At 41.8% G+C, this 24,308-nt stretch overlaps 1 protein-coding gene across 2 annotated transcripts; it reads left to right on the forward strand.

The window, feature by feature from the left end:
• The first annotated feature begins 1,330 nt into the window (after positions 1–1,330).
• On the forward strand, positions 1,331–24,240 carry LOC121307362 (sodium/potassium-transporting ATPase subunit alpha-2). Of its 2 annotated transcripts, XM_041239561.1 has the most exons (22): positions 1,331–1,424; positions 2,213–2,272; positions 3,748–3,951; positions 4,530–4,643; positions 5,349–5,483; positions 6,512–6,629; positions 7,089–7,357; positions 7,932–8,130; positions 8,602–8,711; positions 9,958–10,092; positions 11,409–11,598; positions 13,664–13,839; positions 15,486–15,622; positions 16,626–16,776; positions 17,199–17,367; positions 17,576–17,730; positions 18,362–18,485; positions 18,875–19,020; positions 19,657–19,787; positions 21,811–21,912; positions 22,562–22,653; positions 23,406–24,240. In XM_041239561.1, the coding sequence occupies exons 1-22, from the start codon at positions 1,395–1,397 to the stop codon at positions 23,432–23,434; spliced, it is 2,976 nt and encodes a 991-aa protein (XP_041095495.1). In that variant the 5' UTR covers positions 1,331–1,394; the 3' UTR covers positions 23,435–24,240. The 2 variants fall into 2 exon arrangements, with proteins under 2 accessions (XP_041095495.1, XP_041095496.1); XM_041239562.1 differs by lacking the exons at positions 1,331–1,424; positions 2,213–2,272; positions 3,748–3,951; ... (6 more) ...; positions 9,958–10,092; positions 11,409–11,598 and having other exon boundaries at positions 13,670–13,729; positions 13,819–13,839.
• The last annotated feature ends 68 nt before the right edge of the window (positions 24,241–24,308 follow it).

Raw genomic sequence — 24,308 nt, forward strand, 5'->3', positions numbered from 1 at the left:
AACTGGAAAAAATGTATTTATGTATTTTTTTAACTATATACATATATTTATAGTATTTTAAATTGATATATATAGGTATATATATATATATGAAATATATATTTTATAAATTTAACAAAAAATTTAACAAACCGTTTGGAATTGTCACAGTGGCCTTGGCATTAACTGAACAATGGACTTGTAATGCAATGGCCTAGCATTACAGCCTGTTGACTTTGTTGGAGAAGCTTAAGGGCTGGTTGCAAGCTGCTAATGTCATTATCAGAGACAAGTCGTCCCTTTCTCCGTCTGCACACGCTACTGTAGCTTACACTGGACAGAATACACGCATTACTTGTTTCAACCACAGGGGTCAGGATTCCCTCCAATAAGCGTGTCACTGTACAGGCATTTCATCTCACTGAATTTAATGGAGAATCATCACGTAGTCGATTATTAAACACACATTATAAAAATGGCATTTTGAATAAATAAAAGAAAAATAAAACAACAACTTTGCTTAAAACGATAGAATTAACCATTTCAATTAAGAGTGCATCAATGAAAGGAGAGGACATACAATCATATGCTGATAATGACACTGCAGTATTTTATATCACCCTGGGCTGCATCAATGCTAATTCAGATCTTAGAAGCTGATTGAGGAATCAGAATTATCCCAGTCCCGTCAGTGCTTCGTACAATCTCCCTTGGACCTGCTGTCATGCCTTATCTAATATCACTGCTGGAAAACCAGTCTAAATCTTGGCCAAAAGATGTGTTTTTTACATCCTTTCAAATACATGGTTGAAATTGCAGTCATGGTACGTGAGAAGTGACCTCGGCACAGTATTCATTTCCAAGCTGCTTCTTGTAACTTGAAACTTGATCTCTACAGAGTGAGGTAACTTTCCATGACGCTGTGGAAGCAGAGCTCAGACTGGGGTGTCGAGAAAGATATTTAAAGGAGAAGTCTCGGTCAAGCTGTAGTGATCTTACACCTGTCCGTGGTTCTGTGTGTGTTTAAAATGGTGATGGGATGGGCTGCCTGGTCATGTTGTTGATGTTGAATCACTGGGTCCTGAATGACCTCCTTCTAAAAGTTCAGACAAGCTTGGACGGGCTTATTCGGTTCCTAGTAGCAGATTGCTGTCACAGAATTCCACAGTGACCCACATTGACATGAAAACCCTCAGACCGACCCCATTCATTGTACAATCTGCAAAATAAAACTTATATGTAAGATTGGATTTATTAACCCCCCCGCCTCCTCACCCCAAGTGTTTGTAATTTTATTTTAAGTTTCTTTTTTAGTCCTATTGAGTGATTTTTCTTTTTATATTTAGGAGGTCCGCAATTACTCTCCTGCCGAGGGAGGTGAAAAAGAAAGCAAGAAGAAAAAGAAGCAGAGAAACATGGATGAGCTCAAAAAAGAAGTGCCGATGGTATGGCACCTGCTTTCCTACCCATCCCTCTGCACACAGCAGTGCACACCTGTATTCAAACACCTCAAGATGTGCCACTGATAGTCTACCTTCCCACCTGCATGAAAACCTCTGGCCTTGAGAATTTCAATTTCCGCTCAGTAATCGGTGATATAGAAACACACCCATTAATCAGGCATCTGAAACAACTCGTCTCCTGCGTTTTTCCACTTGTGGCTACATGTTCCTTGCCTCTTACTATTTTAAATTAATCGCACATGTGACCTACTAAAGTCATCAGTTAAATGAGACGATCGCTAATTTGCCTATTTTGACAATTTTCCAAGATTTTCAGTTCCAGTGGTTTGATTTCAAATGCACGTCCAATCAAAACTACAGAAGCAATGGGGTGTTCCAGTACAATATATGAAAGCTGTATCGGTCTCTGTCCATCATGACCACCTGCTTGGAAATAAGCAGAACAAGAGACTGTCATGTACTGCATGAAACACCATGCCCAAATTACTACCTGCGATTATCACAAAACAACCCTGTTGAGAATATAATGTGAAGCTTTGTTGCAGGAGATGCAGTATGAGACTAACATGACAAACCGGTTTTGTATATAGTGGACCCCCCTGAAACAGAGACAAAGCCCCCTTCCAGCTTGATTCTCTAGCTGATTTGTGTCCCAAACATTTGGGATTCTGTGGAAACAGATATTGCTATGCTATGCATACAAAACAGTATAAAACAGAAGCTAGATAACATGTTTCTGTAACGCTTTCCACTTTTTTAAATTTTTGTAGGACGATCACAAGTTGTCGTTGTACGAGCTGGGAAAGAAGTATGATGTTGATCTGATACGGGTAAGGAATATATTCTCTATCAAAAGCGCAATGCAAAGCTAATGCAGTGAACATGTCAGGTAACGTTTATGAAATAAAGCACTTTGAATATTTAGACGAAGTACAAAAGCCATTCCAGTAGAAGCACATGCTTACTGATGAATGCCTTACACTGATGAACACATTGTAACGCTTGAGATCAAGTGCATGTCATTACTGTACATTTACAATGAATACATGTGCACTTACACAGAATTACAATGTTATTATGCATAGTTACAATGTGCACATTGTTTTGCATGCTATAACCCTACCCCTTTTCTGATACAATTCTGTACTTACACATGCAAAAAGATTGACATGCTAAGTACATTGTAACTGCATAATACCTTTGTAATTGTGCCCATGTATTTACAAAGTCACTACTCTGTAAATACACTGTAATGAGAGACTATATGGTAAGTGATACCCATATAGAATACCTGATCTATATTTTAACTGGAATCTCCCTTATCAAAGTGTCTCACAGTAAACTCCTAGCAATGTGTAATAAAGCACATTAATAAGATAGGAAAGCACATGCATCTTAAAGCCCTGAGAGGTATGGTAAAGCATATTTAACATGTAAACTGTGTAACTGCATAGTATAAACACAGGGAAAAAAACTTGTGCAAATTGCAGAATTAGCTTGAAGATGCACTTTTCTAAGTTTCAAAAGAGACTTACATGAACTGGATGTTAATTTTGGTAAACAAAGGGCTCTATTTTAATTATCTACATAGTAGTGGTATTACGATCTGCCCCTGTTTAGAGCAAGTGAACTATAGATATGTAGATAAAGGTTTCAAAGGAGGTATAACTGCAGTGCACACCACGTGGCTGTGCCTTTACCAGGGGACACCCTCGGGGACCCCTGCGCTCCCCTGACTGTATGACCCTCTGCACACCACGTGGCCGTGCCTTTACCAGGGGAGACCCTCGGGGACCCCTGCGCTCCCCTGACTGTATGACCCTCTGCACACCACGTGGCCGTGCCTTTACCAGGGGAGACCCTCGGGGACCCCTGCGCTCCCCTGACTGTATGACCCTCTGCACACCACGTGGCCGTGCCTTTACCAGGGGAGACCCTCGGGGACCCCTGCGCTCCCCTGACTGTATGACCCTCTGCACACCACGTGGCCGTGCCTTTACCAGGGGAGACCCTCGGGGACCCCTGCGCTCCCCTGACTGTATGACCCTGCACACCACGGCCGTGCCTTTACCAGGGGAGACCCTCGGGGACCCCTGCGCTCCCCTGACTGTATGACCCTCTGCACACCACGTGGCCGTGCCTTTACCAGGGGAGACCCTCAGGGACCCCTGCGCTCCCCTGACTGTGTGACCGCACACCACGTGCCTTTACCAGTAGAGCGCTCCCCTGACTGTATGACCCTCTGCACACCACGTGGCCGTGCCTTTACCAGTAGTGGCAGTAACACTCTCTTGTCGTCGTGCAGGGCTTGACTCAGGCCCATGCTCTGGACATCCTGAATCGGGACGGTCCGAATGCCCTCACTCCGCCCCCCACCACCCCGGAGTGGGTCAAGTTCTGCAGGCAGCTCTTCGGCGGCTTCTCAATCCTGCTCTGGATCGGCGCTATCCTATGCTTCCTGGCTTACAGTATTCAGGCCGCCATGGAAGACGAACCAGCAAACGACAATGTAAGAATCTTGAATCACTGTGGTCCCCAGGGACCCCGAGGGCACTGCCTGGAGGGTGGGGTTAGTAATGGGGGTGGGTACTTTCAAAGTAATTATTTACACAACCCAAACAATTACAAGTTAAAATGCCTTGATATATGGATTTAGTGTTATATATTTGGCATAGACACTACAGAAAGCCCTTTCGTGACTGTTTCTGTCAGTAATCTCTATGATAGCTGGTTTTTGTTAACGCCCAAGGATCGTGACCCCCAAGGCTCTGCTTGGGACCAGGAACACATTCCGGCAGAGCAAGAAACAGCTCATTCCTTATAGTTTCCGAGGAGAGATGCTCAAAATAGTTTTCCTGCTGACATTGCATATAAATTCAAAGTAATGAGAACGAAGGGAAGCTCTTCTATTAAGCTAAATATTCAGCAGAAGGTTTTAAACACTTCAGTCAATCAATCTCTTGTAAGTTTTAAACTATATCATTAAACGCTGTTAAAAGAAACATCTTCCCACTGACTTTCATCATGAGGGCAGACACTTCTTGGCTGGTAAAATCATTCCTATCAGTGTATTGATTTCTCTTCCAGTTGTACCTGGGTGTGGTGCTGGCAGCAGTAGTTATCATCACAGGCTGCTTTTCATATTACCAAGAAGCCAAGAGCTCGCGGATCATGGACTCCTTCAAGAACATGGTTCCTCAGGTATAGAACACACTGCCACACCTACTTCATGCTGACGCCAGTGACGATCCCACAGTAGAAGACACTTTGACAAGCTGCCACCACCCACTAGAATATGTTTTTGAAAGCTCGACCAGTGGAGCTTCCCTATTGGTGGATGAAAGTTCTAAGAGTTCTCAGTCCCTCCCCCTATCGCACCTTTACCCAAGATATCACCAAGATCCTTTGCCAATTGGGCTTCTGTATTTCTCACTTTTGATTGAGGTTTGTTTTCAGACCATTAAAATGCATAATAATCATAATTTAAAAATAAAATTAAGAATCAGGTGTATTTATTGCAGATCATAACAACTCTTTGTGTTGTTTTTATTGTTATCTAAATCGAAACATGTTACAGAAACCAAAAAGAAAAAAAATAGATCAACGATTACCATTTAACACATAATCAGAACGATTGAACAAAGAGCACAGAAGGTCGATTATTTTATTTTTGGCGCAGACACAGTCTAAAAAGTGGCTCTGATGTTCACTTGCTGAACACACACCGCTACAGTTTTGCATTTTAAACAAAAAAGCGAATTCAGTAGAACTGGGATGATTGAACAATTTTATTGTTTCGGACCGGAATTGAGGCTGAAAAATTTGACAATCCCATTTTATTCAGGTGTCTGGAAACCCTATTATTATTATTATTATTATTAGTGATTTGGTCTCTCCCTCACACAGCAAGCACTGGTGATACGTGATGGGGAGAAGATCCAAATTAATGCTGAAGAAGTGGTGGTGGGGGATCTTGTGGAGGTCAAAGGAGGAGACCTGATTCCTGCCGATATCAGGGTCATTTCATCTCACGGCTGCAAGGTCAGACAGACACAGTCCTTGCACTGTGCATTGCACAGCCAGGCTTGTCAAACACACTCTTGGCAATGCTTTTTATTATCTTTATATTATCCTTTACCGTGGAAGATATGTATCTTCTTGCATGGTCATGTTTAGAGAAGTGAAAAGGTGTTGTAGCGATCTTGGTTAATGTATCACACAGGGCGAGGCAATCCACACACGGGCGGAGGGCGGGCGCGAACCCGGGACCTCTCGCACTAAACCATAGCGCTGATGCCACTGTACAGAAGAGCCGGCTCCTTTGCAAGGATCGTGTATCGGGCTTATGTCTTTGTATGTGATTACGTCACCTACCAGCCCTGCTGATGCCTTCCCCCGTGCACACTACAATATATTCAAGTAATACACAGCAGTGAGCACGTTTGCTTCTGTTGTCGTAAATTGTTAGTCCAATGAAATCAAACTGCTATAACTTGGAAAACAGGCAAATTGGTGACGATCAAATGTAGTTGATGACTTTAACGTGCAACATGTGCAAAAAGTAAGAGAAAATAGTAAAATGTACGAGTCTTTAGAAGTTTAATTAAAGCACAAAAGTGGTCTAACATTCTCACACACGAGTGCCTATTGTTTCTGTATCACTGACTACTGAGTGGAAATTGAAATTCTCACACCCAGAGGTGTTTTCATGCAGGCAGGTCTAGAAAGGATATCAATGACAGTCACCAGGACAGGACAGCAGTGAAGCAGATTGAAAATAGAGACGGACACACTGAAAGAAATCTCAATTCAACGCCACACAGATTGTGAAGACACCGAAAAAGGCAAAACGTTTGTCAGGTTTCTTTCAGTCTTTCTGACTTTGGCACTATTGAGTCTAGATGAATTCAAACTCCCGCTCATAGCTATAAAACCCTCTCAGTCCAGTTGCTGGTTCACTTGGGATACAAGGTCATCACATTTCTCCTCCCTGTTATTCTGTTAATAGGATTAGATGAACAGGGGGCCATTATAAGACCATTAACGGTACATTCTCGTGGCTGTTTCAGGTGGATAACTCGTCTCTCACAGGTGAATCCGAACCTCAGACTCGCTCACCAGAATTCACTCACGAGAACCCCTTGGAGACAAGAAACGTCGCTTTCTTCTCAACCAACTGTGTAGAGGGTGAGTTGGGTCTGTCTGTCTAGCTGCAGTCGTCTGTAGTTATAAGCGCTATTATAAATAAATATGCTGCGAATGATGGCTCTTATCAAGCATAAGAGAATTTACGAACAAGAAGACATTTTTAAAATGTCAATGAATCTCCCTCCTTTCTTCAAGGCTCAATAGCTTCATAGATTCTTACCAAAGATGCAATATCCATTTTGCAATGCGTACGCTAGAACTCAACAAAGTGTGATCAAACCCCCGACTTATTTTATAGAACCTCATTGTAATGTAACCATAAAGCTGAGGGTGCCTCTTTGTGGCTGGGAACTTGGTTTCAGGAGACTAGGTTTCAGGCCACTGCACGGCACACCAGGGGATGTGGGGTTTGTCTTCCGGTGGAACCAGGTTTCGAGCCACTGTTCCTGATAAAGTTTCTTCTTGTTCCCTGAACGCTGTGCTCATGATCTGTTGCAGGTACAGCCCGGGGAATCGTCATTGGGACTGGTGACCACACAGTCATGGGCCGAATTGCTTCCCTGGCTTCAGGCCTTGAAGTAGGCCAGACTCCCATCTCCAGGGAAATAGAACACTTCATCCAAATCATCACAGGCGTCGCTGTCTTCCTGGGCGTGTCCTTCTTCATCCTGTCACTCATCCTTGGCTACAGCTGGCTCGAAGCTGTCATCTTTCTCATTGGGATTATTGTGGCTAATGTGCCAGAGGGCTTACTTGCCACTGTGACGGTAAGCATTGAATTCTGCAATGTAAGCAATTGTTCCATGAACCTTAAGCCAACTGAGTTAAATATGTGAGCAGGAGGATGATGGGAAATGTAGTTCTGAGAGGTCCATGCGGGTACATGTGAAGCCATCTTGAGGCAGGGAATGCAATTTAAAAGTTTAAAAAAGTTTTAGAAAGTGGTCAAAATTTTTTAAAAGTTAATTAAAACAATACACACACACACACACACACACTTTACATAAACAGTTGTTGCAACGCATGGAAACAGCTATATCCAGTTCCCTGGAAATGGGCTTCCAGATATTCTCCCTCATTGCCATGTTTCTTGTCACTGTTATATCCTTTATTGTACAGCTCCAGGTATTTTGATACTGCAAGAATTATCTTCCACCATTGTTTACTGGTCAGTTCCTTAGCTGCCGCATGACAAAACCACAAAAATAGACACCAATCCTATTTTTTTTCACATCACTTCAGTATCGCCCGTCGCATCGCAGGCAGTGTGAACGGCTCGGATCAAAAATACATTTAGATTAAGCGTTACCCAAACAAGTGTCTTTCTTCCTTTCTTGTCAGGTGTGTCTGACCCTGACAGCTAAGCGCATGGCTCGCAAAAACTGCCTGGTGAAGAATCTGGAGGCCGTGGAGACTCTGGGCTCCACTTCCACCATCTGCTCAGACAAAACTGGCACCCTGACCCAGAACAGAATGACGGTGGCACACATGTGGTTTGACAACGAGATCCAGGAGGCAGACACCACGGAGGACCAGTCCGGTAACTGGGAGGCACATGGGTGGACGTATTGGCGTAGGGCTGCAGTCACGGCTGGCCAACGAAGGAATAGCAGAGGCAGAAGCGGAAGACTGTAGTTCAGTGTAGCTGAGCACAAAATAAAACAGACCAAAGAAAACAAATGAAAAACAGCACCCAAGAACAAATGAGATGGCTCTTTTTTTAAAAGCATGTGGCTGGGCTTTCCTGATCATCAATCAATCAAGACCCAGCCACATTATTCATATGGATTTGGCATGGGATTTTAACCCCATCCCTGCCAAACTTAAATAAAAAATATATCAACTTCATTTATACAGAAACATTATTTCCATGGGCAGGGCTTAGATTGTCTTACCATTTTCCTATGAGACAAATACATTGACGGTGATAGTAAAGCCAACAGTCACCCAATGTTGTAATCCTCTCTCTCTCTCTCTCTCTTTAAATGTGCATTACGCATTATGTTCACAGGTCAAACCTTTGATAAGAGATCCCCTACCTGGACCGCTCTCTCCAGAATTGCTGGCCTGTGCAACAGAGCCGTTTTCAAAGCGGGTCAAGAGAACTTCCCCATTCTCAAGGTGAGAGCAAACCAGACCTGGAACAACTGTGTTAAGGGACAGCTGAATGGGTTGAGTAGAGTAGAGTATGAAGCAGGGAAGGGCCAGCAGGGTTATAGGAACAGATCAGGTTAATCTGAAAACTCATTTAGGGTCATCAAAGGATGCCTCACTTTTTATAATAAGGAATCAAGAAGTAAGGAAAAGTGATTTATCTGACAAACAGTTGACATAGTTAATCAGAACTAATACTTTAAACACAGCACAGAAACCAGGACCAGAGGACACAGCTGGAAAATAAACAGAGGTAGACATGGGCTTCTCAATCCCTCTCCTGGGACCCCCTGTGTCTCCTAGCTTTCATTCCAACTGAGCACTCAGTTAGTTCACTAAACCCTTAATTGAACTAATAATTTGCTTAATTAGACCTTCTTACTTGCTTTCAGCTCTAAACAGTTGCAGATTTCAAGTCAGCTATAACGTTTTGTAAGTAACTTGAACTGTGCAACTGTTTAAGAGCTGAAAATAATTAAAAAGGTCTAATTAAGTAAATTATCGGTTCAATTAAGGGTTTAGTTAAGTGATTGGGAGCTCAGTTGGAATGAAAACCAGCAGACACAGGGGGTCCCCAGGACCAGGGTTGAGAACCATTGAGATAGACTAAGGCCAAAGGGAAGGAGACTCTTCATCACACAGAGAGTGGTGAGGGGATGGAATGGGTTACCTAGTCATGTTGTTGAAGGAGACTCTTCTTCACACAGAGAGTGGTGAGGGGATGGAATGGGTTACCTAGTCATGTTGCTGAAGGAGACTCTTCTTCACACAGAGAGTGGTGAGGGGATGGAATGGGTTACCTAGTCATGCTGCTGAAGGAGACTCTTCTTCACACAGAGAGTGGTGAGGGGGTGGAATGGGTTCCCTAGTCATGTTGCTGAAGGAGAATCTTCTTCACACAGAGAGTGGTGAGGGGATGGAATGGGTTACCTAGTCATGTTGTTGAAGGAGACTCTTCTTCACACAGAGAGTGGGGAGGGTATGAATGGGCTGCCTAGTCATGTTGCTGAGGCTGAATCACTGGGATCCTTTAAAACCCAACTTGTCTAAGTTCTGAGATCAATCAGCTACTGGGAAACGTAGAAGCTGAGATGTTCTTCTGTTCTTATTAGTAATTTTATAGCATAGTCTTTTAGCGCCAGGCTTTATAATACTCTGCATTACACATCCCCTCTTAATCTCTTGAACGTAACCCTGTGTGGTTGATTTCCAGAGGGACACAGCCGGAGACGCCTCGGAGTCCGCTCTGCTCAAGTGTATCGAGTTGTCCTGCGGGTCTGTCAAGACAATGAGGGAGAAGAATCCCAAAGTGGTTGAAATCCCATTCAACTCCACCAACAAGTACCAGGTAGAGTAGTACAGATGCGCACAGCACTCATTATATCTGTGAGAAATCTCTCCCTTAAAAGAGTAGGCGGCTTCAATCTCAGCATGAAAAAATGCGTCATAACAAAATAGTAAAAAAATAGTATCATCTGTTTCTTCAAAACTTTCCAGTTGATGAACACAATATCAGCAGTTGGGCAGCATAACACACAGGACAAAGCATCAGGATGCTATCAACTACAGAATTCGATTCCTACCACTGGGATGTGTCTAACACAGGCAGTCTTACCAGTGGAGAATCTACACATGCTTTATAACCACGGCATTGTTCTAGCAAATAAATCATAAAGGTCTGTGGGCCTCCCTAGCGGCCCATCCGGTAAAAGGCGCTCTGTGTGGAGCGCAGGACGTGCTCCATAGCCTGGAGGTCGCTGGTTTGGGACCAGGCTGTTCCACTGCTGACTGTGGACGGGAGCTCCCAGGGGTCTGGGCACAATTGGTCGAGCGCCACCAAGGTGTGCCAGGGTGTCCTCGGCTCACCGCGCACCAGCGACCCCTCTAGACTGGCCGGGCGCCTCTGGGTTTGCCTGTAAGCTGCCCAGAGCTGCATGGTCCTCCAACACTGTAGCTCTGAGGCGGCTGCATGGCGGGACCGCAGGGTGGAAAGAAGCGGACAGCACACCTTTCGGAGGACACGTGTGTCTGTCTTTGTCCCTCCCGAGTTGAAATAAAAATAATTGGACATTTCGAATTGGGGATGAAATAAGAAAAATAATTGCTGATTGCTCTGATTTTAGGGCCTTTTCAAATGTGGTGTTCTGACATGTTTGCTGTACTTTTAGGTGCTGTACAGTTACTGTACTATATATAAAAAAAACACCAAACAGAGGAACCACAAACAAATGCAATAGATAGAACTATACTGTACGATTTGCATAATTCAAACCAATTTGGTCACAGTCTGCTACTGATAGAAACGAATGGACTTGAAATTACATAATCTCTGGCCAAAAATGTTTAAGATTGAGACATAATACAACAATCAAAAATAACCCGTATCAACATCGTTTTGATCTTTTATTCATCATCAAGTAATCACAGAAGCTGTAATAGTAGCACACTAGTATTTCATGTTAGATTTCGAAATGTCACATTTTTCAATTTTTCAAGTATATGGAAAATTACAAAGCGGTGTGTAATTCAATATGAACATTATTCAGCAAGTTTCATTTCACTTTGTGAAGCACAATTAGTTTTATAGGGTGATGGAAAATTTTTGGCCGCAGCTGTGTACCGTACGATTTGGGTATGGTTATTGAGGTCTGTTTCTGTTTTCAGCTTTCTGTTCACTTGCCAGAGGATAATTCCAGCGGCCACCTGCTTGTGATGAAAGGAGCCCCAGAGCGCATCCTCGATCGCTGTGCCACCATCATGCTTCAGGGCAAAGAGGAGCCCCTGGACGAGCAGATGAAAGAGGCTTTTCAAAACGCTTACATTGAACTGGGAGGACTGGGAGAAAGGGTACTGGGTAGGCATGGTTCTTCAGCGGGGGCTAATGGCTGGGGGGAGGAGCTTTATTTATAAAACCCGGTCAAATTGATCACAAAGCGATTTTGTAGTGGCTCTCAAATTCCAAGTGCTGAATATTACTGAAGGTTTCATTATATTGAACCCAAGTGAGTGACAGTATGGGGGATTTATATTATAGAGCAGGGGACAAATTATTGAACTGTTCATAAGAAGAATAATCTTCTTCTGGAGCTGCTATATACAACAGCTTTGCTATATACAATAGCCATGAATAGCCTTGCAATATTCAAGCAGCTTTTTAAACAAGACAAAACAAACCATCAAAAACTACATGGGCAATATTTCCTTGCTTCTGCATTCAAGAAAAGCAAATTGACACATTTATGAAGTTTAGAAAAAGACGGTTCACGACATAAAATACTATAGAAGTTAACTGATTGTTGGTTTAAAATATACACTGGATTTGGACAACAAATAAGAACACCTGCCATAACACTGTCAATAGGGTACAGAGCCATCCGCAAGAGGATGATAAGAACATAAGAACATAAGAAAGTTCACAGATGAGAGGAGGCCATTTGGCCCATCTTGTTCGTTTGGTTGTCAGCAGCTTATTGATCCCAGAATCTTCTTGAAGGATCTCAGGGTGTCGGCTTCAACAACATTACTGGGGAGTTGATTCCAGACCCTCACGATTCTCTGTGTAAAAAAGCGCCTCCTATTTTCTGTGCTGAATGCCCCTTTGTCTAATCTCCATTTGTGACCCCTGGTCCTTGTTTCTTTTTTCAGGTCGAAAAAGTCCCTTGGGTCAACATTGTCAATACCTTTTAGAATTTTGATTGCTTGAATTAGGTCGCCGCATAGTTGTCTTTGTTCAAGACTGAACAGATTCAATTCTTTTAGCCTGTCTGCAATTGACATGCCTTTTAAACCTGGGATAATTCTGGTCGCTCTTCTTTGCGCTCTTTCTAGAGCAGCAATATCCTTTTTGTATCGAGGTGACCAGAACTGAACACAATATTCAAGATCAGGTCTTATTAATGCATTGTACAGTTTTAACATTACTTCCCTTGATTTAAATTCAACACTTTTCACAATGTATCCGAGCATCTTGTTGGCTTTTTTTTTATAGCTTCCCCACATTGTCTAGATGAAGACATTTCTGAGTCAACAAAAACTCCTAGGTCTTGGAGTGATGATGTTGATGATTCTCAGCTGTTGCTCCTCAGTCCCTTTTGAGACTGTGCCTTATGAAACATATATTATATAGTCTAGTGTTTATACAACACTCTTAATGTGGTTGAAAAGACAACATTTGCAATCAGTACTATCAATAGAAAAAAGCAGAGTTTAAATTAATGACACTAGACATACTGAAGTTTGTCTTTTGCAGTCCCTGAGCGTTTGTCCCATATATATATATATATATATATATATATATATATATATATATATAAATTAGTATATAATGTGAAAACTTTTAAAACGTATTTTGCATTGGACCTGTCAGGTTTCAGATAACATTCAAGCTCTTTCTCTTGGCTTACAAGGCTGTTCAGGGAGTAGGGTCTACACAGTTCTCTGAATTGTTGCATCCCTATATCCCTAGACTAGTGAGCTGCGCTCTTCAACTTTCAAATTGCTTATTTAGGTGTGTCTCTCTGGGAGCTCGCAGTTTTTCTGTTTGTGCTCCTGCTGCTTGTTCTTGTTCAGACAGAAATTCAGACACACTCTGAAGGAATTTAAGTCTTTATTAAAAACCTGTTGTTTTTGGGGTTTTTTTTCCAAGCTTATGGATATAGGCATGTTATGTTTTAATTGTTAGTATTTTGAATTGTTGTAATTAATGTATATTATAGCTTAATTTTTGCTATATATATGGGTAACCGGGATATACATAATTCAGCATTACGTGAGCCAATCAAATCTCGTGAAAGTTAGCAAAAGGACTGGTTTATATGTAAGGGGCGGGACAGAGCCAGGGCAGGGAGTATGTAATATAACTTTGCCATATGCTACAGAAACCCTGTATTTCAACTTGTTTTAATGTACGTTCTTCCCAGGATTCTGCCATTACAACCTCTCCAGTGACAGGTTCCCTCGTGGGTTCAAGTTTGACACAGAGGAAGTTAACTTCCCCACGGAGGGCCTATGCTTCGTGGGTCTCATGTCCATGATCGACCCCCCTCGTGCCGCGGTCCCTGACGCCGTGGGGAAGTGCCGGAGCGCCGGGATCAAGGTACTTCACATTCTATCTGTACACTATATATATATATATATATATATATATATATATATATATATATATATGTTGCCGATTACATTCATTAATGACATTATTTAAGCTAAATGTTCAACTGACTAGGGTCCAGAGTTTGCTTTCTAGTAAAATACAGTACAATCTAGAAATAAATCATATTCAATACGACTGTCACTTTAATAATAAGAACACAATTTTCAACCATTAAGCTGAGGGAATACAAATTCACCTTGTAGCTTGGAACTTGGTTTCAGGAGACTAGGTTTCAGGCCACCTCACAGCACACCAGGGGAGACTTGGGGTTTGATTCAGCAACCTCAACCTAGGTCTCCTGGAACCAGGTTTCAAGCCATGTGCCTACAAATACAAATTAGCCTTGGTTCCTATTCAAGGTCATGTCTGTCGTTTTTTCACCTGGCACAGTGCAGATGCTGTGACAATATTATCTGTCTATGGTAAAGGGTTAACATACTGGAATAAAGTGGTGTTCAGTTCTGGACCTTGGAGAGAGTCCAACAAAGAGCAGCCAGTCTAATCCCAGGACTTTAATGAAGTAGCTATGAATATTGAGAGAACTCATTTAACCTAGAGCCAAGAAGAATATGAGGGGGACTTGATTGAAGTCTTCAAAGCCTTAATAGGACTTAAGCAAGTTTCTACCAACTCCTCCTTTTACTAAAAAGTCAGGTGGACCAAAGTTCATAGAATCCTTGCTGTAATATAATACAAGTATATATATATATATATATATATATATATATATATATATATATATATATATATATATATATATATATATATGTGTGTGTGTGTGTATGAGAGATATTTTTAATATGTAACACCAGCTCTATTTGATTATATTAAGCTGGGTCAAAATGATATGTCCCTCTTAGCTACATCTTATGTTACCTTTTCAGTGTGTTGTCAACGGGCCATTTTAACTTCATATACAAATGTGTGTTTACAAAGTATGGGACAAAGACTGCCTTTGAATAAGCATGCAGTGGTCAGTTCAAGTATTTCCATTTAAATTTAAGCTATAATGAAACATGTTAAATATAATAGGCTAATGGTAACTTGTACCATTCTTGGACATGCCTGACCTCTCTCTGTTTCTGAAAGTTGCCTGCTCAAACATCATTATAAGCATTTCTCCGAAGAAAGCCTCTACTTGTTTGATAAGAACTGATACTGAACACAACTCTCCTGGTTCGTGGAACGCTTCCTTCTACTGCCAGGTTTTCTTATCATAAAGACCCTGGATTCAAAACTGCAGACTACAAGTAAATCTCTGCATTCTCATTCCCATCGTCAGTGGGCAAACACATTTGAATTGAATCTGGGTCCATCAAAGAACCGCACTCCCTTGCAACCGAGGCCTTCCATGCAAAAGGATCTAGTGACTTATAGCTCAAAAGGGATGTGTCAGAATCGTTTGTGACAGTAGGAAATTAAGAGAGCTGTAGACTTGATTCTGATTCATTGAGGCCCTAAAGATCTAAAGTTCTTTTAGTTTTTCATCAGTGTTTGTTTAATAGGTGGTAGTCTTTAATAAACACATTTCACTGAAAGTGCAAAGTCTTGCAAATTAGGTCACTAATTGTTGTAGCATTCTCTTTTAACAGGTGATCATGGTGACTGGTGATCATCCTATCACAGCGAAGGCCATTGCAAAAGGGGTGGGGATTATTTCAGAAGGAAATGAGACGGTTGAAGATATTGCTGAGCGTCTGATCATTCCTCTCAGCCAAGTTAATCCCAGGTGAGACCAACGTTGTCACTTTGGCTAAAAAGCAGAACATACTGGACTGGCTGACCATAGGGAAGCCATGGGTAAGGGGACAAAACCAAAAAGCAGGTGCAGGCTGGAGAGGAGATGATAAAACCAGAGCGGGGAAGCAATGGATTGAGGTGAGATAGAAATCCTTTCCTTGCTGATCGTTGGACGATTGTTTCTTGAAAGACAAATAAGTCAATTGACGATTTGATCTGGTATTGGAAGCGCCTAAAATATGCTTGATGTTCATGTGATTTGATCTGAGGTTAAAGTGAGTTCCCTTGTTGAATCACCACTTAATGGAAGATGATGCTAATGTGGCTTGCAAGCCCAATAATGCACGCCTGAGTCCTATGGTTGATTGATCCCAGTACTACACTGCCAGACCACTTTATATCTAACTTTATCACAGCCTTAGGGGTCTCGAAGGATGTTAATCCATTCACTTAATAATGTGTGAAGACAGGTAAGCAGTTTGTAAGGAAAATTCCTAATCTCTATTTCTCTGTGTGAAAGAATGCACACAACAAGAATTTAAGCAGAATTTAACAAGTTTCCTTTATTGATCCCAGTAATCAACACTTTTACAGCTTAATCATTATCATTATTCACAAAAATGCGCGAGTTATTACAGAAGTTAAGTAAAGATATCAGTTACCAGTTTCTGGAAGAAGCGTCAGGCACGTCGCTGGTGTGTGTTCGTAGAGGATCTTGATGCTTCTCGACGGTTCTGGCATGGCAAACAGGCGCATTACCTTGATCTTCTTAAAGGGGCACACCAGGGTACCAGTGCAGCATTACTGGGTGGTCGACGGCATTCGTTCAGCCAACCAAAGTAATCTTGGGATTACGGGAACACCAGCAGAACAGCAGGGCGAAACCAAGTCTAATGAGGTTGACCGGTCCCAGGCGGTCTGCGGCATGTCTAGTCACTGGAAATGGATCCCAAAGACTCAAGATCCTGTTTGTGTGTTTTGTGCTTTTACAGGGATGCAAAGGCCTGCGTGGTGCACGGTTCAGATCTGAAAGACATGAGCAACGAGTACCTGGATGATATCTTGCAGAATCACACCGAAATCGTCTTCGCTCGCACCTCCCCCCAGCAGAAGTTGATAATTGTGGAGGGCTGCCAGAGACAGGTGAGCCCACGGGTTATTAACCTTAACAGTATGTATCTGCAATTAACAGCCAACTTGTAAGTTACTTGTAAGTGCAGTGATTGTTAGAGATTTCAAATATACCAGGTGGTTATAACTTACTTTACTCTGTTTGAGGTGGCTTATCTCAGTGCCCCTTTCTCTGATGTCCCCACCCCTTTTGCTGATGTCCCCACCCCTTTTGCTGATGTCCCCACCCCTTTTGCTGATGTCACCACCCCTTTCTCTGATGTCACCACCCCTTTTCAGTCCTCTGGTTGCAGCTAAACCTCTGTGTAGGTTTGTTGCCTCTTTGCACTTCTCGGCCAGTTTATTTCTTTACTTAATAGCTGAAACGCTTTCCCCCCATATCAAGACTTCCATCACTGTTAGTCTCCATCAAATCCAGCTTGCTTTCCTTACAGGGAGCTATAGTAGCGGTCACAGGAGACGGTGTTAACGATTCTCCCGCTCTGAAGAAGGCGGATATCGGAGTAGCGATGGGAATATCTGGATCCGACGTCTCAAAGCAAGCCGCTGACATGATCCTTCTGGATGATAATTTTGCTTCTATTGTCACTGGAGTGGAAGAAGGTGTTTTTTTTTATTACCTAATTCTTCATAAAGGCTGTTTATTATTCTACTGAGTTCTCACCATAGAACTTGATGGTTTAAGGACACCTAAAAATATCTTATAACACAATACAGGGCATTTTCACTATATAAGTAAACCGTAGGACAGCTTTTGTCATGCTGTCCTGTACTAGTTCAAGCAGAGGTCTGAGTCTTTGTGTTTCCTCAGGTCGTCTCATCTTTGATAACCTGAAGAAGTCCATCGCCTACACTCTGACCAGCAATATCCCTGAGATCACGCCTTTCCTCTTCTTCATCATCGCCAATATCCCTTTGCCCCTTGGGACTGTGACTATCCTCTGTATCGACCTGGGCACTGACATGGTGAGCATGCAACACCTTCACACTTCTATACTTTTACAGCACCCTGCATGACCAGGAACCATCCCAGAACACAGCATTTAAAAACCAGGTATCAAATACATTCCAAATGCAAAGCAAAAGAACAGGATAGTCCTTCATTATCTCATTAAAAACCAGCAACTCTCATAACGTGCTGTCTTAACGTGTGAAGGTTACAAAACCTAAGTATTGCATTTTTACAAATTCGTTATTGTAAATGAATGTGACTCGATTAATAAATGCAATTAATACTTTCTCGATACTTCTTGAGAGCTCCTGGATAGCGTCTCATTTTTATTTTGGCAAGCTATTTACAAATGAGAGAAAAGCACTTTGCAGTTCATCACGTCCCAAAACCAGAACTCCAGGGGAGGTGAGAGGGGACAGCCGTCAATATGAGTTCTCAGTATGATAATTCTAAACAATATTTTATATATATAGAGAGAGAGAGGGAGAGGGAGAGGGAGAGTGGGGGAGGGATGTTTATATAAAGTACAAGAAGCATAAACGAAGGATACTCACAATTCAGAAAGGACCACCGGACTCTTCCTCACTCTCCGTTTCCTCTAGATTTGAAAGGTGTTCGTTTTGGTTTTGTGTTTTTTTTTCGAAGGTGCCTGCCATTTCCCTTGCCTATGAAGCAGCTGAGAGTGACATCATGAAGAGACAGCCTAGAAACCCCAGAACCGATAAACTCGTCAACGAGCGACTCATCAGCATGGCTTACGGCCAAATAGGTACAAGGGAAACGCTATTCAATAAGATACAGTAACAAGATCAACGGCGTCAAGAGAAAGAGAAGATCATGAGAAAGGTCTAGGAACGAGAATCGAATCTTTTTTTTTTTATAAAACAGTGCTTCCCACCTTCTGCTTTAATCTTACTTTTACTCAACTTCCATTTGTGCCCTCGTGTTCGTCTCTCTGTGCTAAATTTGTAGTGTCTTGGGTCAACTTTCTCTGCACCGTTTATGATTTTAAATACCCCTGGTCTAGGGTTAATTCTTTTAAAATAAAGACGCCAGTCTCTCACTCTTGATGGTTCTATAGTGAAAGTTCCAGTGCAGAAGTTAAAGGACCCTGACGCTTGCTGTTTCTGCCCTGCTTGTTTGTGTGTCGTTGCCCAGGGATGATTCAGGCTCTGGGAGGTTTCTTCACCTACTTTGTGATACTGGCTGAGAACGGCTTTCTTCCAAGTAGACTCCTGGGCATTCGTCTGGAGTGGGATGACCGAAACCAGAATGATGTTCAGGACAGCTACGGGCAGGAGTGGGTGAGTGACGCTCCCCTCGTCTGTACACAAGCACAAATTCTGTACTGTTTCACAGCATGCTGTGCTGTCTCAGTTGAAACTGTAACATCCCAATCAGTGTGAGGTGGAAGAGATTTTAACTTCTAAGGCTGAGGGAACACAAAGCCACTTTTTCAGGAACGGTGACTTGAAACCTGGTTCCAGGAGACCTAGTTTGAGGCAACTTCGCTGTATCAAACCCTAGAACTCCCCCGGCGTTCCCTCAGGCTTTATGTTCCCTCAGCTTTAGAATGTTTCATTGGTCTACTTTTGTGGCACTATCCTAACACTCTAGCAACTCCTGAAGATGTGGAATTGTTTCCATCATAGTATGAAGGTGGATCATCTTTCTTTCTCTGGTTTTTAAGATCGTATCTGAGAATCGCTTCGAACCTCCTGCCAATGCTTCTCCTTCTTCAGTCCACGCCAACAAATAGATGCACGTCTTATCTACTCTGCACTTTGATCTCTGTGTGCTGCTGGACTACATTGTGTTGTTTGTACATCATAACGGTCTCTATTGTTTTCCAGGACCCCCTTGTAAAGGAGGCCTCGGTCTCCGTGGGTAAATCTCCTGGTTAAATAAGTAAATACAATGTTTCTCACCCTGTCACTCAGACTTACGAGCAGAGGAAGGTGGTTGAGTTCACATGTCACACAGCTTTCTTCACCAGCATTGTGGTGGTGCAGTGGGCCGACGTAATCATCTGTAAAACCAGGAGAAATTCAGTCTTCCAGCAGGGAATGAAGTGAGTAGAGAGGAATATGACAAGACTGTCAATGCTGATTGTACGTTTGATGACACACAACCTGCCAGTGCAGTTTAAGCCCTGTTTTGTGCATTGCAAAAATAACATCATTTTAGTGTGGGGCACATACTGCATGTCCCTTGTACCTTAAAGGATATCTGTGTGTCTGTTTTAATGATGTAAGCAGCCTAATGTTAACGATAAAGGAGCTACAAATTAATTAATTTAATTTTTTTTTTTACTATCCCCTTATGATGGTTGCTACCATTCATATTGCAATTTCACACACACAACATATTATTTTTGTCTGGTCTGTGTTCGGGTGTTTTGTTTGTGTCTGTATTCAGGTGTTTTGTTTGTGTTTGCGTTCAGGTGTTTTGTTTGTGTCTGTGTTCTTGTGTTTTGTTTGTGTCTGTGTTCAGGTGTTTTGTTTGTGTCTGTATTCAGGTGTTTTGTTTGTGTCTGTGTTCTTGTGTTTTGTTTGTGTTCAGGTGTTTTGTTTGTGTCTGTGTTCTTGTGTTTGTGTTTGTGTTGTGTCTGTGTTCTTGTGTTTTGTTTGTGTTCAGGTGTTTTGTTTGTGTCTGTGTTCTTGTGTTTTGTTTGTGTTCAGGTGTTTTGTTTGTGTCTGTGTTCAGGTGTTTTGTTTGTGTCTGTATTCAGGTGTTTTGTTTGTGTCTGTGTTCAGGTGTTTTGTTTGTGTTTGCGTTCAGGTGTTTTGTTTGTGTCTGTGTTCTTGTGTTTTGTTTGTGTCTGTGTTCAGGTGTTTTGTTTGTGTCTGTGTTCAGGTGTTTTGTTTGTGTCTGTGTTCTTGTGTTTTGTTTGTGTTCAGGTGTTTTGTTTGTGTCTGTGTTCTTGTGTTTTGTTTGTGTTCAGGTGTTTTGTTTGTGTTTGTGTTCAGGTGTTTTGTTTGTGTCTGTGTTCTTGTGTTTTGTTTGTGTTCAGGTGTTTTGTTTGTGTCTGCGTTCAGGTCTTTTGTTTGTGTCTGTATTCAGGTGTTTTGTTTGTGTCTGTGTTCAGGTGTTTTGTTTGTGTTCTGTTTGTGTCTGTGTTCTTGTGTTTTGTTTGTGTTTGTGTTCAGGTGTTTTGTTTGTGTCTGTGTTCAGGTGTTTTGTTTGTGTCTGTATTCAGGTGTTTTGTTTGTGTCTGTGTTCTGGTGTTTTGTTTGTGTCTGTGTTCTTGTGTTTTGTTTGTGTTCAGGTGTTTTGTTTGTGTCTGTGTTCAGGTGTTTTGTTTGTGTCTGTATTCAGGTGTTTTGTTTGTGTCTGTGTTCTAGTGTTTTGTCTATGACTTCAGGAGCTACCTGCCATAAACTCAAGTAATACACAGCTCTGGACAAAAGCTTTGAATCACCCTATAGAATTGATTAATTTAGCTTCATAAAGTTGAATGAAACCTGCTGTATAATGTGGAGTTTCCCCAGATACACGAAAAAACTGGCAAAAATGGAAACATTAGACATTTTGAAATCAAACATGAAGTACTACACTTACAGCTTCTGGTAGACTTACCACAGTGACGTTTCAACGACGTTGTAACATTTGTTATCATACTGTTTCTATGATGTAATAATTATCACTAAAGGTATGGGTTGGGGGTTTAGATGTATAGCTCTGAGAATATGTTTGTGTTATAAGATTGCAGGTATGCGATTTAAAAATCGAAAACAAATATCTATAAATAATTGTAATACGAACAGCTAAGAATGATTAGAAACATCAAAAAAGGTAATAGGGAAAAAAAAACAAAGGGAATAAAATGTAAAGCTAATTAATCTTGAATAGTGTTATATACATTGCTGTTTAAATAGTCTTATATACATCGCTCTGTTTAATTACAGTGTTATATACATTGCTCTGTTTATAGTAATCCAATCCTGGCATTGATTTCTTAACAAAAAGGTAGATGTGTTTTGTCGCAATCTCCAGGCCACGGTTCATCGTTTGAAAACCGTTTAATTCTTCAATGGAATTACCTCTGTATACAATCTGCCGCGGCATCCGTCTCTCTCTCTCTCTGTTTACAGAAACAAGATCCTGATTTTCGGGTTGTTTGAAGAGACGGCCCTGGCTGCTTTCCTCTCCTACTGCCCTGGCATGGGGGTAGCTCTGCGCATGTACCCACTCAAGTGAGTATTACAGGGGCTTGGCAACATCGGGGGAAATGATCTGCACTACAAGCTTGAATTTTTTTAACGTCCCTGTGGATTTGAGGGAAATTTCAATGAACAACAAAAGTATTTTTTTAAGTAAAATAAAATCATAAAATCAAATAAAAGGATCTACTTTACAGCGGCATTGCCATCTTCTTCAACAGCCTGGTAACTTTCACCTGGATCCAGATTTCCTGTCCTGGCTTAGTATTAACCTGAGGGAACATGAAGCCACTTTGTGGCTTGGAACTTGGTTTCAGGACGCTAGGTTTTAAGCCACTGCACGGCACACCAAGGGAGTCTTGGGGTTTGATACAGCCACCTCAAACTAGGTCTCCTGGAACCAGGTTTCAAGCCACTGTTCCTGAAAAAGTGGATCCGTGTTCCCTCTGCTTTACTCATTATTACATGACCAAACCACAGCTTCCACAGCGCTGAAATTATGTCTTCAGCAGGTTTTGGTTTTTTTTTTTTTCTGGTTTGGTAATTGTATCGCGTGCATGTTTTCCACAATCAAAAAACGTGCACCGATTTGAGTTCGTCTTTATAATACTGTAGTGCAGGAGGTCCGCGATAAATAACAAAGTGATGAATCAGTCACATGCTCCTGGTTCTTTTTTCTTAGGATTACTTGGTGGTTCTGTGCGTTCCCATTCAGCCTGCTCATCTTCATTTACGATGAAGTTCGAAAGTTTATTCTGCGCAGGAATCCTGGAGGTAAGTTCAGCACTGACAGGCTCATGACAAAACCACCACACCTGGTCGTGTGCGCGCGCGAGAGAGAACTTCCAAACACTTCATCAGCATTAGAGTTTAACCTTACAAGAAATTCAGTCATAACAACATTTAAGAACCTGTGTTCGTCCATTTGGCCCTTCTAAGTTCGTTGTCAAGCCGAGTCTTAAAAGGGCCCAAACGAAGCAGACAATGAAGCAGTGTTTGAGGCAGTCCAGTTGTGTTTGGGTAAGAATGATGGGAAATGTAGTTGTGGGGTGGCTAATAAAGTACTGCAAGAAAGCAAAGGCTGTGTAATGTTTCAGATTCAAGTAGAAAATTAGCTCTGCTTTGAGATCATTAACCTGACAGTCTTGCTATCTAAAATAGCTAATTTGTTATCTAAATCCAAAAATTCCAAGGGCTGAAGAAGACGCATCAGTATTCAGTGTTTCTGCTTGGCTTCATGAAGTGTGATATTCAAAAAAGATTATTTGAAGCCGACACAAAGTTGGGGGGGGGATGGCCCTAAAATGAATAATACTGCACGTCAGCCTAAATAGGATTCCGTGGAAAAAAAATTAACATATAATATGCAAATATACCCCGACTGTAATTTCATTAAAGATGGAAACAACTCCCATATCAATACTTCCTTTTCGGTCATCACTTGCAGAAAGTGACTCTCCATTTTCTATGGCCTTGTTCTTTTAAACCTACAGAAAATTGATTTTTCTTCCTTATTCCTTTTATAGGTTGGGTTGAACGAGAGACTTACTATTAACCGAAGGCCAGGTGGCAGATGCTCCGGACTGTGTGTGTGTGCGCGTGCATGCGCACGCGTGTGTGTGTGTGTTAAAATAGGGAACTCAAAAAATAATTTGAGAAATCCCTACAGGTACCCTCAAGTCTGCTAGAGCATGTCTGTCTGCCAATTCCACAAGAACTGCAGTGAGCTTTAACAGGGAGACTTGTATCCATTACAAAGCACTTTCAGCCATATGCACTGGTCTTGCCACACAGGAAACATTGGTAACTTGGTGCCAGAACTGTATTCATTGCAGTCTGTTTCATGCAACACAGTTGTTTAGCACAGACATGCAAAACAAACAGCAAATTAAAACACATCTATAAAATCATAACACAGGGAGGGGGTTGCAACAGAGTTAAATTACTGCCAAGGGCTCAAAAGGTGGTGAACTGTATTAACCACTAAGTCACTACTGACAGAAAGAGATCTGTTTTTGCAGTCGTTGTTTGTGCCAATCGAAAATCAAAACAGTGTAGTGAATGCCCAAGTCCTTTGAATGTAGTTTATGGTTTTATTGGTCGACAGCACTGTAATTACACCTCCCTAGTGTTGCGCATACATCGTTTTTATAACCACGTTTGCCTTACCTGAAAATGTTTTTATCTGGGCAGTATTCAAGATTGACCTGCTTGCCTTTAATAACCTGTGATCCAAACACTGCCACCTTGAGGCGTGGAGGAGAAGGGCACTGGGTTTCACTAATTGCTTAAATAATGTGTTTTAAAAGAGTTAAAAGTTGTGTTCAGCTTTCACAGCAAATACATTTCTCTGTCTATCTATCTATGGTGTGTCTGTATTTATTTCCTCTTTGCACCTCACTTGGTAAAGCTCGCCCATTTGACATGGA

This window comes from Polyodon spathula, chromosome 55, assembly GCF_017654505.1.
Source record: "Polyodon spathula isolate WHYD16114869_AA chromosome 55, ASM1765450v1, whole genome shotgun sequence".
In the NCBI taxonomy this organism is placed as follows: Eukaryota; Metazoa; Chordata; class Actinopteri; order Acipenseriformes; family Polyodontidae; genus Polyodon; species Polyodon spathula.

What these genes read in the sequence shown, in the direction of transcription:
- LOC121307362 (XM_041239561.1), top strand. Translation starts at nt 1,395, where the DNA reads ATGGATGAGCTCAAAAAAGAAGTGCCGATG. An exon ending in TCAAGAACATGGTTCCTCAG is followed by an intron (nt 4,644 to 5,348) that starts GTATAGAACACA and finishes TCCCTCACACAG; the next exon opens with CAAGCACTGGTGATACGTGA. An exon ending in CTCAACCAACTGTGTAGAGG is followed by an intron (nt 6,630 to 7,088) that starts GTGAGTTGGGTC and finishes GATCTGTTGCAG; the next exon opens with GTACAGCCCGGGGAATCGTC.